The sequence below is a fragment of the Populus alba genome, chromosome 9 (genome assembly GCF_005239225.2).
Source record: "Populus alba chromosome 9, ASM523922v2, whole genome shotgun sequence".
Classification (NCBI taxonomy): domain Eukaryota; kingdom Viridiplantae; phylum Streptophyta; class Magnoliopsida; order Malpighiales; family Salicaceae; genus Populus; species Populus alba.
Window position 1 is genome coordinate 7,319,947 of NC_133292.1, and position 14,655 is coordinate 7,334,601.

General features: G+C 34.8%; 2 protein-coding genes across 2 annotated transcripts; both read right to left on the bottom strand.

The window, feature by feature from the left end:
• Positions 1–447: 447 nt before the first annotated feature.
• On the bottom strand, positions 448–3,374 carry LOC118027616 (uncharacterized). Its single transcript, XM_073411446.1, is given in 10 exon segments — positions 448–498; positions 584–648; positions 651–729; positions 916–1,029; positions 1,143–1,282; positions 1,383–1,425; positions 2,093–2,141; positions 2,662–2,728; positions 2,841–2,904; positions 3,150–3,374. Coding segments are annotated over 10 exon segments (897 nt in total).
• An 892-nt stretch (positions 3,375–4,266) lies between these two features.
• LOC118027614 (shewanella-like protein phosphatase 1) lies at positions 4,267–8,317 on the bottom strand. The gene is made up of 10 exons (XM_035031010.2): positions 7,973–8,317; positions 7,181–7,281; positions 6,908–7,021; positions 6,402–6,614; positions 6,127–6,262; positions 5,820–5,995; positions 5,405–5,493; positions 5,230–5,299; positions 4,928–5,037; positions 4,267–4,698 (listed from the first exon to the last, which is right to left on the bottom strand). The coding sequence occupies exons 1-9, from the start codon at positions 8,172–8,174 to the stop codon at positions 4,951–4,953; spliced, it is 1,188 nt and encodes a 395-aa protein (XP_034886901.1). The 5' UTR covers positions 8,175–8,317; the 3' UTR covers positions 4,267–4,698; positions 4,928–4,950.
• Positions 8,318–14,655: the final 6,338 nt, after the last annotated feature.

Below are 14,655 nucleotides of genomic sequence, written 5' to 3' on the forward strand. Positions count from 1 at the left end.
GAGTTCGACAATCCGAATAGTAGTTTCTAGCTGCGCATTGAGACAATATTATCTCAAATCAAAACTGAAGTTGCCAAATTCATGGTTCTTAGAAATTTTAATACTAGCCATTCACTGGAATGAAGGTTCGCTGTGCCGTTGTGCATCCAGCTTGTGATTATGGATCAGGATACCACTGAGGCATGCTTTCTAGTTTCTTTTTCTCATGCATTGATTTCTTCTATTATTCAGCTTCTTGTCCATTCTCCTTTGAAAAATACCAGCCTAATACACCTGGTTTAAAATGATTTTAATAAACTAGGAGTAAGATGGCGAATTTTCAAGAAGTGTTAGATAGAATGAGTTACCACTAACATTGACTCTTGGTTCTGTAATTTATAGAGATGGGGGATAAATTTGTACCTTTCCAGGTCCCAAAATTCACTAACTCTTTTCTTCACCCTTTGGTTATGGAAGTTCTTCACTGTTGTTTCCCGATTCGAACAGGAGAAGTTCAACCTGCGAAGTTTGAATTTTATATGATTCAAAATTATTGTTCCCTTCTGCTCTTATCATGGAGATAGCAAGTTACGAGTAAGTTTACTGGCGTGCCAAAATCTTTCTTAATTGTTGCAGGATCTGCATACTGTGTTGCATCGACATTGGAATAACTGGTATTCTTGGTTGCCTGATTTCAGTGGCTGCCAATGCAGCTTCCAATCTTGAGACAGCTGGTTCCATGAAACTTGTTATTGGAAAAAAAAAAAAAGGGAAAAAAGAAAAAAAAAAAAAAAAAAAAAAAACAAAAAAAAAAAAAAAAAAAAGGAAAAAAAAAAAAAAGAAAAAAACCCCCCCCCTCGGCCGCGCCACGGCAACTGCTAAATACGAACCTTGAGAAAAGGGTCAGAACCATGGTTTACTTAAGTGAAAAAGATGATGATGACGACAACGACGAAACAAAATTACCGTCATTCGAGCTTTGAATGACTTTGCTTTGGCTTCTACTGCTTCTACTCCCTTCACACCTGCCAGATTTACCGCATAATTACCCTTTACCAAAAGCATTCAATACCAAAGTTCATACATTAAGGTTTAATTAAATACACCAAGTTTATGTCCACTGATACTAAAAGAATCTGATTTTAAAGGAACCTTTACAGGACATTAGGTAATTTTGCAATCTGAACTCTATCAGCTTCATCACTTCTTGATTTGGCTGCATCACACAACTGTTGAACTTTTGTCAGAGTCCAGTCCATATAAACACTGACCATCGCACTTTTAGCCAGCATCAGGCAGCTTCCTGTAGGCAGTTTCATAGAATGTTATTACTTAAAAGATGTCATGAAACTACTCATATGGGGTACAAATACTATAGCCATCTCTAGCCAGCTATTGATTACCTGCATTGGCTTCACCCCTTAGTTTGACCAGCTTCAGTCCATCCTTTCGAAGCTATAATAAGACTGGAATCCCAAAGAAAACAGGACATGTGAATACATAAACACAAGTGACATATAAAAAGGCAGGAATCATATAGGCATATACTATCTGTAAGCAATTAAAACTTTTATTCTGAAAAACAGTAAATGGTGCCACAAACTAAATACGATGAATACGAAGATGTTTCTATATGCCCCATCTGATACACAGAAACACAGCATTAAGCAATGACCAGAATAACCACCCAGCAGTGACAATCATCGGACTCAGATTGAATATTTGCTGGATTAATTCTAGTTTGCATGTCACATTAAATGTTGGGCAAGCTCACCTAAAATGAGGTAGTCATCACTTAATTTGAATATAAACTGGTCCTATCTAATTGGTGCAAGTCCCGAAAGCTATTGGGCAGAGCTCATCCAACATGTACGACACAACAGGATTTTAAACAGAAGGCATACATCATTGATAAGCATTGTAATCTAAAAGTGCTGCCTCAATGCAAGATAAATTAAAATTATGAATTACGAAGGAGGACAGGTACAGCTCATAAATCAATTTTGTGCAAACACATCAACACAATATTGTTTTCAACTCAGTTGAGTTTATTGTTAGATGAAGTTGCTTTTAGTTTGCAATACAACAGTTGTTTTTCTTGGAGTTAAAATGCCTTCACCTGAAGAGCTCCAGCAAATGCTAGTGCAGTATATTCTCCCAAGCTAAAATACCACATGTGACATTACAACAGAGGTCAGGAGTTATCTGCTTGGCCTCCATCACGAGCCCGTGCACCTTTCAACTGCAGCGTAGACTTGTGACATAAGAGAATAGCAGGGCCTGCAACTATAAACAACAGACTCATATGATATATATAGGAGCGACACCTACATAATAAACCGCATGCAATGACAGCTAACATCAACATCACCAGAAATTAATGCAGCTATTTAAGATAAAAGGGTGTAGATCCGTGACATAGTGTTTTATCCTAGTTTTCAAAAATAAGATTAAACCGATCAAGCTGATTGGTGTAGTAAATCTATCACATGGGAGCCTAGTTTAATTTAAAAGAAAATGTTGACATATTTCACCAAAGCAGAGTCTCTTCCACAACCATACAATGTTGCATCGGTGAGCTGTCTCCTTATGGCATATATGAACTGTTGATTATTAGCCAGGACAATTAAGCCAAAGTAAAGAGTAAACATTGCAATAGCAGAAAGAGGGAGTTAACCTGGCCTTATAACAAGTCGAATCCAGCTTCTCTTTTTGGACCACCGGTGCAGAGTTCTAGAAGATGCAATACCTGCATCCAACCAAATGCTTTTATGAAGACAATGAAATATAGATTCCAGACCGAATTTCTCAAGCTGACTGAAAGGATAGAGAAAAAGGAATAATTTTTTTTGAATCCTTACCACAAATACTATCGTTGGCTTTTTTGTACAGCTCGGAAGCAGCTGACACAATACCATGAGCCTCCTTTCATCCCAACAGTTGTGCAACCCTGAATTACTTAGAACAAACAACAACACACCACTCTAGTTAGGACTTAGGAGTAGCAATTAATTAATTAATCAACAAACTAACAATTTAGCTATTAATCTTTAATTCCAAGTCCAATTAAACAAAAATCAATCAAGCATTATCTATCGATTTTCCTACATTAGAATTAAACCAATGCAGTGTAAAATTAGAAAGGTAAAAGAAATCAATAAAAGACTGACCTGACCAGGAAACAAAAAGGCAGAGGTAGGCTTATAATCTAGAAACAAAGTATCATCAACAAAAACAGCTTGAGTTTGTGATCCAACTGACAAGCTCATGAAAACCCTTGATGGGTTCCCATTTTTAAGAGCAAATCCTCGAATTCCTTTGTTAAAAGCATCAGAGGAAGTGAAAGAGAGGGTTTTGAGAGAAACGGAAGGGATAGCGAGAGAAGAAGAAGCCATGGTTGAAGAAGGGAGGGTGCGTAGGATAAGAGGGAGGGTGGTAGTGGTGAAGGATACTGGCATGTGAATTTAGTGTTTGTTTGGGTGTTTATAATGTGAAATGGTGTAGGTATTGAGTAGCGGAGTTTACAAAGAGAGACGTTGGAGATGGCTTCAAAGCCAAAGTGAGCAGCCAACCAATACTGTTTAGTAATATGATATTAGTTTATGTTTTAAAATAATATTTTATTTTATTTTTATTTTTAAAAACTATTATATCAAAACAATTTAAAATAAAAAAAAATTTATAAAATAAAAAAATATATAGTAATATCACCACAAAAACAAACTCTCATTTTGTGTTCTTTCTTTTATTTTAGGGACATAACTTCACTTTGTTATTGTCGTTTAAGAAAAACTAGAGAACGGGGAGTCGATGAGAGAATGTTCCAAGGAAGAAGGAAGGAGAATGCTTCTCTTCACCTGGAGAGGTCTCGAACATCAGAACCAGGCCATGTCAAAAAAATAAAATAAATAACAAAATTCTCAGGAATGACTTTTAAAAAAATTCTGACGGAACCATCGAACATCTAAAATTAGGCTTTTCTCATCGAGAGTAGGAAATCTCAGGAGGATTTGGGCTAAATTCCAAAAAAAAAAAAAAAAAAAAAACCTCTTAACAGCATCTGTAATTTGCGATTCTGAGACTGAGAGGGTCTCCAATGATAACTGTAGGCTTCAAGGCTCTTGTTTAACACAAAATATTTTGCTTCGTTTTGCTAACAGGAGTTGAATTCCATTTTTGAAGCTCTTGTTTTCTTCATTCGGTATTTGCTAGATTTATGCGGTGATAAAGAATTAGCTGATTTAGTTTTTTTTTTACTTGAGGAATAATGCAGCGACAAACCCAAAATGCGAAAAAAGAAAAGCAATATAGTGGATAAATTGCATATACCATGGCGTTTGTTGATACAAATATGAGCCACAGGGAAAATAACGGGGAGGCCAGACATTATCTCCGCTACCAGGTCTGTCTTGCCTTGATATGTTCTCCAGAGCCTGCTAGTGCTCTTATTCTTGCTCGATGTAGATCAATTTTTATGTGGCAATCACTAGCCTGCTTCTGATCTTATTACAACCTAATATTTACCAACTTCAGTAGATAACAATATGAAGGCTGGTTCCCCGTATATCCTCCCGTTTATGCGCGTAATACTTTGGACTTTTTGTCTGAATTTCCACTTCTCCTTTGCTGAATTGATGTTGAACTATTTCTTTTAATTACAAAACAATTTAACCAATGGGAAGAGAATCCGCCACAAAAAGAGTCAAGGTAGGTGTATTCCTGCGAACATATAAACAGAAATAGAACCCTTAAATCCCCCATCATTTTGAAAGTGATATACCCTAATTTTCATTTTTTTTTTCGCACAAGCCTTGCCAGTACTGCACGGCATATAATAAATAATGCAGCTTTTCAGAAGCAAATACATTACCAGAATCTGCAAAGCATTTTACTTGACGTGGGGTATGAAATAGAGCAACAAACAAGAAAAATTGATTCAAAACAATACCTGGTCAGTTCACTTGCTTCTCTTTATGTATAATCAACAGCCTGAAGTTCACTGAATCTGTCCCTTTTGCTCCTTATTACTCTTGCTTTGTTCTCTACTATTTCAAGCACCTGAAGAATGGAAGTGAAGGAATAAAAATCCATCACCTTTTAAGTGGTTCGTTGTTTGCTTAGATGACAAAGAAGTGCTTTACAGGGGCTCCTCAGCTTGGGTGCAAGATCTTTTGAAGCAAATTAATTTTCCTTTTTTCTGTTTTCACGTGTTCTATGCAGCAGAATTGTGGCACTCCAAATTCAAATTACCTCTGGTCTTGAATTTAGAACTCCACTGGACATTCCAACATCGATGCACCATATGCTACAGTTGTATTTACTGCAAGAAACACACAGAATTTCAGAACTACGACCAGGAAAAAATAGCTGCCATATTATGATGCAAATCGGAACCTAACTAAAGACAGTGTATATAGATCAGTACCAATTTACGCCTGTAGATTGAGGAGTATGCCCTACCACCATTGCCTTAGCTCCAAGCAATTGCAGCGTCTCTTCAAGAACGGATTGTATCTGATGAGCATACAGTTTTTAGTTCCAAAAGCCAGAGAAGTTACTACAATATTAAGATTGCGCAGTTCAAGCTTGACTCCAATAATTGAGTAAAAATCATGGGAAAAAAAAAAAAAACACGACATCATAAAATCTCATTTTGAAAGAGGTTGATTTCTTCTTGCTTCAAAGACTAAGTAATCCAACCTAAAGCAAATCAAGATGACGAAGTAATCTCATTTTGTAGTTTTCAGGGGCAACAAGTTTGTTTCATTTCATATTATTTTTAATTGCCTGATTCCCTCACAAGAAAGAGATAGAAATACACGCCATCAAAGGATACATACCTGGTTAATCTGATAGCCCTCCAAACCCAACATGTCTCTTGAGTATAAGCGGTTCCAAACAACTGAATCAAAACCCTTTGTGGCTATAAACGGGAAATTAGGACTAGTATCATCCTCACTGAAACCTCTCATCCACTGAGATACTTCATAGTTCATCCTTTCAACGCCATATGCAACTGCAGAAGTACCAATACTCCTATCAGGCATTTCAAACAAGAAAAGATAAAAATCTAACATGTCTTAGCAAGCATAAACAGCATGACAACCAAATCTTCCAAGAAGAGATGCTGCTATTTTTATTTCTTACCATGTCGAGGAAGGAGGCCACCATGACAGAATACCCAGTCATTGATCTTGAGCACAACTGCATGCCGTGCCAATTCACATGCTAACGGACCACCTGGTCTCAACAAGATTGATCTGGCAATTACCCCCTTTTGCCTCTGCCCTAATATTTTAAGATGATATCAGTAAATGCGCCATATGCAGGTAAAGGCAAAGACGGAGAGTTTCTGTGGAGGAACAGAAGGAGAGCAAATAGGTTCACTGCATTTGATAACTGAAAGGACAGGATTTTTGTACCTTCACCAGATTCCAAGGACCCCAGTGATTCTGAGACAATTTTCGATCTTCTCTGCACCTTTTAGACTCTCCAATCCAGCCAAGAAAAGCATTTTCCCAGTTGTACTGGTGGTCTTCCAAGTAGGCCAGGAAATCTGAACATTCATCAAATGCCCCCGAGTCAACATATCTAAAATCTCCCTCCACATTCATAGTCTCATGATTCCCATTGACCTATTATCAAAACAATAATATAGTTAAAACATAAATCAAGAAATTTTTTACAGGAGAATAATATCTTGGAGTTTCACAAGAAATCTTTTAAAATGAATATATTGAACTCAAATTACTGAAAAGTTTGCAGGATGACAGAAGAGTATACGCTTGAGACATAAGAGGTAGGAGTCCTAAAGGAACTTCAATAAGCCTTAATTCATATACTGTTGTGCAATATTTAAAATGTGGCTGTAGCATGATGTTGATGTTGCCTCACTGACAGAGCTCTTTCCATCTTTAGTACTACAAACCTGAAAAACAGCTCCACCTTGAGCTTTTGCCTGAATATCCAATGAGCGTAGTAAGGACAGTATTGCTATCTCTTCACCACCTCGATCAAGTACATCTCCAAGCTGAATCAATACCTACATTTCCAAAGAAGGATTAGAAAACATTAGACAACAAATATAGAAGCTTGAAGAGGATAGTGTTATCTTAATGATATCATATAAGATTACAGTCCATAAATTGTAAGCCAATAGTAGTTCAAAGTTTTCTGCATATTAGACGAATAAAAGACATACGGTTTCTCCACCAGTCCATAAATCTTGACCATCGGAACTCAGTACGCCAGCGATCTCAAGCGCACATCTTGCTTGGTCAAGATCTCCATGAACATCTCCAACTATGAATACAAGTCAAAGTAGACAGTGAAGAAAAAGTTAATGAATGGCATGCATAAAAGCCAACACAATAAATTGATAGAGATTATATTTTTCTCTTCAATCTCCACATGAAATCTTCACAAAGATATCTTTTATAGCTTTGAAAAATGAAAAAAATCAATTTTGACTTGTACAAAACTAACAAAAACATTTCACAAATCTCCTTCCAAAAGAGGACTTAATGACAAAAGACATCACAGCCGAGCAAAATGGCACCTTGAATGCCATAGTGGGGAAACCCCAATTAAGTTAAGCATACATCCTCCATTAACCATCAAGAATCTGTATATTATCCTTTGAGTTAATAAATGAAAATTACCAGCACTCATACTAGTGTATATCAACATGCAGAATGGATACAAATATGCGTTTCAGTTCTCTGAAAATTTAGTCAAACTTACTAATTTGGGTGCGTTCAACAAAAATAATCAGGACTAACTTAGTTTCTGTTACATAATTCAGATTTTGCATTGCAACATTAAGACTGCCTTCCAACAATTCAAGTTCGTTAAGTCATGAAGCTGAAGTATATAAAGAACTCACCAAAACCAGAAAATGACAATACTGTATCGATACTACTAAGAACCAAGCTCAGACAGGGTAAAACAAAAGCACCAAAACCAAAAAGGGAGATGATGACTAGTAAATTACCAGCTACAATACGGCGACCAGGAGCAGAGACAAAAGTAGGAGGGTCTCCATTGATAACTATAGGCTTCAAGGCTCCTCCTGTGCTGCTGCTAGTAGGATTTAACGCGGGATAAGAAGAAGATAAAGAAGCACAAGTCTCTGTTACTCTACGAGGAAGTGAACAAGGTGGTAGAATTAAAGAATTCAGACATGATGAAGCCATTGGTTTTTTTTCCCTCTTATTCTCTCTTCATTTCTATAGTTTAACGCAAGTTACGAATATAGAGGCTTCTTCTTTTTGTTGGTTTCGATTGTCAGTAGAGGGCGAAATTCCTTGCCTCTCAGCCACGTATTTACTTTATATCTTCTTTCTTTTTAGAAACTTTGTGGATGGAGATTCTTTTGAATGGTGGCCTGTTAAAATCTCTTGGTTTGTTTTGTTATCGTTAAACCATCGAGACAGTTGGGCATGTGATGTCCCCTTGTAAACGGCATCGTTTCTTTGTTTTTCCATTTTTCTCAGCTCCTTTCGGTACCATTTATATCTGCATAATTTTGTTTTTACTCGAGGTCATTTATAAATTTAATAAATTCTGTGAAATTCACTGTGAGGATCCACATAACAATTTTAACTTCTTAATTAAATATGAAAAGACACAAAGTTTATCCTCTAAAAAAATAAAAATAAAATCAAGAAGAAGTTTGACGATTATCAGTTGAGATTAAGAGCGAGATTAATTCATATCATGCAAATTGTTAGACAGTGAAAGAAGGTGTCCAGACCGCAACCTGTCCATCTTGGGTGTAAGAATAAATCCTTGTTTAATATTGTAGTTTAATTATATTTTTGAAAAACTTTAAAATTTATTTAAATTTTAAATTAATTTTATTATATTTTATTATTATTTTGATATATTTATATTAAAATAAAATATAAAAATCTATATTATTTTAAAATATTTTTAAATAAAAAATATTTTATTTTCAAAATGGATGATGAGGCATGGGCTTGAATTTGAAAAAATGGCTCCAAGTGCTGTGGTGATTTTTATCCATGTTCACGGGATTGTTAGTTTTGGACCCAATTCTGCACACTGTTCGTTACTGGGCAATTTCCGTCATTAGACCAGATTCGATCAAGCCCAGCCCAACTTTGCTAATTCATTTTCCCCTGATCATAGGCCCATGCATCCACGAAAGAGTTAGATGTCAGCTAGCAGAAACTCATATGAAATTAAAGTACACATTCAGAAATTCAGGCCCAGACCGAGCCAATGGCCCATCGCCCAAAGTCGAGACGAGTTTTCTCTCATGGCTAATGGTGCAAACCCAACCGGAATCTATAAAAAAAATGAAGAGAAGAAACCCAAAGTTTTTTCAAAAAACATCCATTTGATTGTGTGTGTTCTCTAAATGGTAGAAGAGAAAACGTCGAGAATTAATTTGTTCTTTTTTTTTTCTTTTTTGCTAAAAAAAAATCTCTCTAATAGAAAAAAGCCCCTAACTCAACATGCAGGATGAGTAATTCTGATAAGTATCGTTTAATTAGTCAGGTCCTAGATTTACTTTATAAAGATAACCAGTTTGAGTCTTACAAATCTCAAAACTACTACAGACTTATATGGTTGTTAAGTTCAAAATATATAAGACTAGTTCAGATATATACAAGCTATTCTGAACACCTCCATTAATTATATATTAAAAAAAAAAAAATGGAGGATGAGAAATTCAATTCCAACAGCATAATGTGAGAAGCCCGAATCAGGACAGGATACCGTTGAAATGATGGTTCTATCAAATCAAACATCCAGCATACCTAATTGTAGGGTCTCAAGAACCTGCTTTCGAACTTCTCTTTCCACTCTTCATCGGAGTTCGTTTGATTTTTGTTCTTCCTCTCCAATAGAAGTAACAGGATCTGACCAGAAAATATAACAAAGGTGGGCAAGTGGGCATGCACATCCACTGAACAATCCCTGGGCCAAATATGTCCCAGCTGAAACGACCACAAATATCCAATGTCAATGGATAAAAAGAAAAGCACTCCTGCGGTGTTTTCTCGCAACATGTTTGGCTCTTTCACATGATCTTGTGTGTGGAAATATATGTGGATAACGTACCATCTATACTATAGCTTCGTGTCATTATTCACAGCTACCATTTACACACGAAGCTCGGAACTCGCCAGCTAGAAAGGGTAGCGGAGAGGATGCATGGTTGAATCTAAAATATGTACAACGTTGATGAAAACATAAAGTATTATATGCAAACCCTATAACAATGAGATGGATATAGAATGAAAAATCTTGAATATGGGAAATGAAGTGGTTGGAAAACAAGTTCCATTTTTAACACCATGTTTGTTTAGTGGAAATAGATTTTTTTTTTAAATTAATTTTCTTGAAGAATTTATTTGTGAATTATTTTTTTAATATTTAATAATATTATAAAAAATAAATTAGAAAATAATTTTCTGTGTTTGGCTATATCATAAAAAATAAGCTATAAAATAATTTTTTAATATTGTTTTCAAGTTTATTAAAATAATAAGCAATAGATCTTACAAATTAAAGTTAAATGAGAATAAAATTGAAAACAAAATCTAATTTCATAAATTATCTTAAATAAAAAAAAATAACAATTAAAATAATAGATATCAAATCTAATAGATAAAAAAAAGTTGAAAAATGATGAAATTAAAAAAAATTATAATTTCATAAATTATTTCAAATAAAATAAGTTTTAATGATGAAAAAAATAAGGATCAAATTCAATAGATAAAATATTTCAATTAAAAAATAATAAGAGAAAAGCAAATAATAAAAATAAAAATAAGGATCAAAGTTGATATAAAAATAAAATCAAATTAAATTTTAAGGGATGAAATTAAAAAAATCAAAACAAAATATATAGCAATCAAATATTTGAAGATTAAATCTGATATTATCAGCAAATAACATGACATTTCAAAAAAATTCACAACTTCTAGAAAGTATTTTCCATTTAAAATAATAGAAAAATACTTTCCTGAAAATCAAACAAAATTTTTTTTTAATTGAAAAGTATTTTTTATTTATCAACTTTTCTAATAATAAACAAATATAAAAATATTTTAAAACACAAAACCAACCATACTTCTTCACAAGCTATAACTACACAGAAGAGAATTAATTTATCAAGATTTCGAGTAAGAAGCGAATGGGTCAGTTCTCTTGCCATATCTGGTTTTATATCAATACTGAAAACAACACCTGCATCATAAGCACTGTTCACTTCAGAATTGCAGCTCCTAGCCCAACTTGTGAGATGTCACATGCATGTCTCAGAGACATACAAGCATTCGATACTTGTATAATTTGACCTCGTCATTAATAAGGGATAGGTTATGACGCTGATCTAAGAAGCCAGACTAGCTGTGTTCTTGGCAGATATCCCTGGTTAATTAAGTGAGCATTTGTTTTTCCATTACAATATATTATTTTAATATATTTTTAATTAAAAAATATCAAACATTTAAAAACGCTAAAAAAAAATTAACAACCAAGGCCTTCTTATCGTATCCAGATTGATCAGGCGCCATCCAAGTGGAGAGTATTTCCTTGCATGTCCAAGCTATGATAATACAAGTGGGTAAATTAGCCACCCCATCAAATCTATACACAAACATGGCAAGAAATGTACATCGCTAGTCATCTTTGTTGCCGAACTTGGAATGGAGTTAATGGTGGAGGAATCTCCCTTTTTGGATCGATCTTAGAAACGTATGCTGCACCTCCACGCACGAGAGAACGTAGATGCCATAACTGGCTATGTTCTATCGTTCTCAATTTGATGTATGCATTATGTCAGGTATCTTATGTCAGGTCCTTGGGGAAAAGTTCCATGGCTACATAATATAGGTGATATTTTGCTGAAGGTGGCGAAGCAATTTTACTCGGATCTATATATTCACTTCTTTTTGGTTTATATACACCTCAAAACATTTCAAGTTTATTTTCTTGTAAGGAAGCCCGATATCTTCTATAACGAGTAAAAACCTTGTAATTGTATATATTGTTAACAGAATACAAAACTTAGTTAAATCCATAAGAAAAGAAACTAAAACGAAAATTAACCAGTTAATATCTCCAGGTAAATTGGTCTCGTTTCGGTTTGTAAGAATTTATAGGAATTTGTGTTCATGTTCAATCTAAAACTGAATGGGTTCTTCTTTTTTTTTTGGGCAATTTGTAGAAATATATATTCATTACTCGAATCGAAAATTTCCTACAAGGATAGATTAACTGGGTTCTGCGAATTTCTTTTTGAGTTATTTTATTAATTGAAACCTCAACGAAATTATTTTGATAAAAAGGTTTAGAGGTGGTCAGTGTATTCCGTGATAATTAGAAAGGAGCATGGAGTGTCATGGAAGGTAAGATGTAGGGTGTTGTAAACCACCCATCGAATTAAAATTAAGAAATGAAAATCTGGAGGGGATTGAAGTTAATTAATCAGTTTTGGGTTTATTTTTTAAAAATTATTAAATTAAATCTTACAAGCTCAGGAATTATTAAAAGATTATATAGTTGTTAATTTTAAAATTAATAAAATTAATTAAGAAATATGTAAACTGAATATCTATGTTAAGAAAAAAAAAAAAAAAAAACCTGAGATTGTATTTAAATTGGTCAGTGAGGTCTGAGCTTGCTTGTAGAAATTATCAGTATGTATGTAGGGTGTTGTACACCACCCACCGAATTAAAATTAAAAAATGGTAATCATTTAGGTGGTGACCCAGTGGTAAAAGCTTGGGACTAAGAGGTTTGTTCCCTCTGTGGTCTCAGGTTCAAGCCTTAGGTTGCTCATATGATGGCCGCTGGAGACTTATATGGTAGTTAATTTCAGGGCCTATGGGATTAGTCGAGGTACGCGCAATCTGGCCCGGACAACCACGTTAAACTAAAAAAAAAATTAAAAAATGGAACCCTGAGGATGCAGTAAACTAGCTAGATTTTTAAAAAAATACCTATTCGAGTAGAATTAATCGAGTGATATGAAAGCTATACAAACACTTACAGTTTTCTTTTTAATAAATAAAAAAAGAAGAAATGGAAGCAGAGCAATAGGGGCCCGGGGAAGCCTGATCCGGCTCTGACGTTAGGTGTATTGCTAAGATTAAGACAAGTGGGAGAGCAAATATGAAGAGATTGTCGGGTTGTGGACCCCTTTACCGAGAAGTCTTATTCTTCTCTAATTCATAGAGTATATTTTATTTTTCATACGGAGATTCGTGATTTGACCAGTGCCCCCACACACATTCACTTTGACCTTTGTGAAATTCCCACCCACTTTCTCTAGATTTAATGATTTTATATCCTTTCTTAATTCTATCTCTTGGGATTTGCCTCCCCACCTAATTCCTCCTCGCTATTACATATCTTCAAAAGGATATAATCACACCATGACCAATCTATAATTTTATCTTGGGCAGGCAGTACGGAATCAAGATTGGATGCAAGTCTTAGCTTAGTTTTTTTTAAGCTTGGCATTGCCGCTGATCTCATTTGTCCATTCAGATCTTTACAGCCTTTTCATCTAAGAAATGTATTCTACTCTGTCAATTGCAAGGCTTTGCACAATCCAATTGCATCAATATGCCAGCTCTTGAAAAATAAAGTGAAGGAAATATATAGTTTTAATTAATCAATAGTTTAATACACACTTTGTAGTGTCCAGATATTGATGTCAATGCAGTTTTCAAATGGATCTAGGGGATGACGTGGCGCACAGAGTTTGCAGGCTGCTGCAAGGATGGCACATCAGCCAAACCGCCATTAGGGTTGGGTGTTGGAAAAAATATATATTTATTACACCATCCTATGCAATCTAGGGTGCGCCCTCGATCTTGATTTTAAATTCAAGATGAGTTTGTGAGAGAAAAGTTCTCTATTCTTGTAAGTTCTTAGCAATCTGAATGTAAACGACTATACAAAATCTAATTAATTAGGAGTTGTTTAGCTTTGATATACAGATTATATACAGGAATTGATGAGTAAATCTGTCAAATTTGCAAAACAAACCTGGCATATAATCAATTGTGATTTCCGAAACTCTTCGATAAAGTTCATATTATTCAGTTAATTAAATGAAAGGGCTAAGTTCATGGTGGGAGATTTTATCAAGGATTATACCATTACTCTAGGTAAGGCTGGAAAAAAACAGGGGGAGGGGGGGCATAGCTGAAGAAGAAACCTGTGAGACCCAAGTGGCATTGAGCGGCCCTGTACTGAGTTTTCGAGTATGTTGACGTGCCCTATACACATCCATATATATATATATATATATATATATATATGGATGTGTATAGGTTACGTCAACATACTCGAATTATATATATATATATATATATATATATATATATATATATATATATATATATTAAACTATACACTTTTTTTATCTGGCTAGAAACTGTTCATGTTCGCTCATTTGGCTACAGAAGTTGCTTTGGGCCATTCTCCTCCTCAACTAGTACGTAGTAGAATCGTTCAGCCTATTGTTCTAGATTAGTTTTCCCAAATTTATCTCTTGGATTTGTTGTCGAATTGTTAAGTCAAACTTTTGCCATTACCTCTCGCCCTATGAGCTACGAGTTATTTGCATACCCTGGTTTTTCTGGTGGCACCGAAATTCGGACCATAGCTAATGGTTTTGGCTTATAC

Coding starts and splice junctions, on each gene's coding strand:
- LOC118027614 (XM_035031010.2), bottom strand. CDS start 8,174: ATGGCTTCATCATGTCTGAATTCTTTAATTCTACCACCTTGTTCACTT. Junction 7,282..7,972: donor TGGTCGCCGTATTGTAGCTG/GTAATTTACTAG, acceptor TTGTATTCATAG/TTGGAGATGTTCATGGAGAT. Junction 5,996..6,126: donor TGGCCTCCTTCCTCGACATG/GTAAGAAATAAA, acceptor GTACTTCTGCAG/TTGCATATGGCGTTGAAAGG.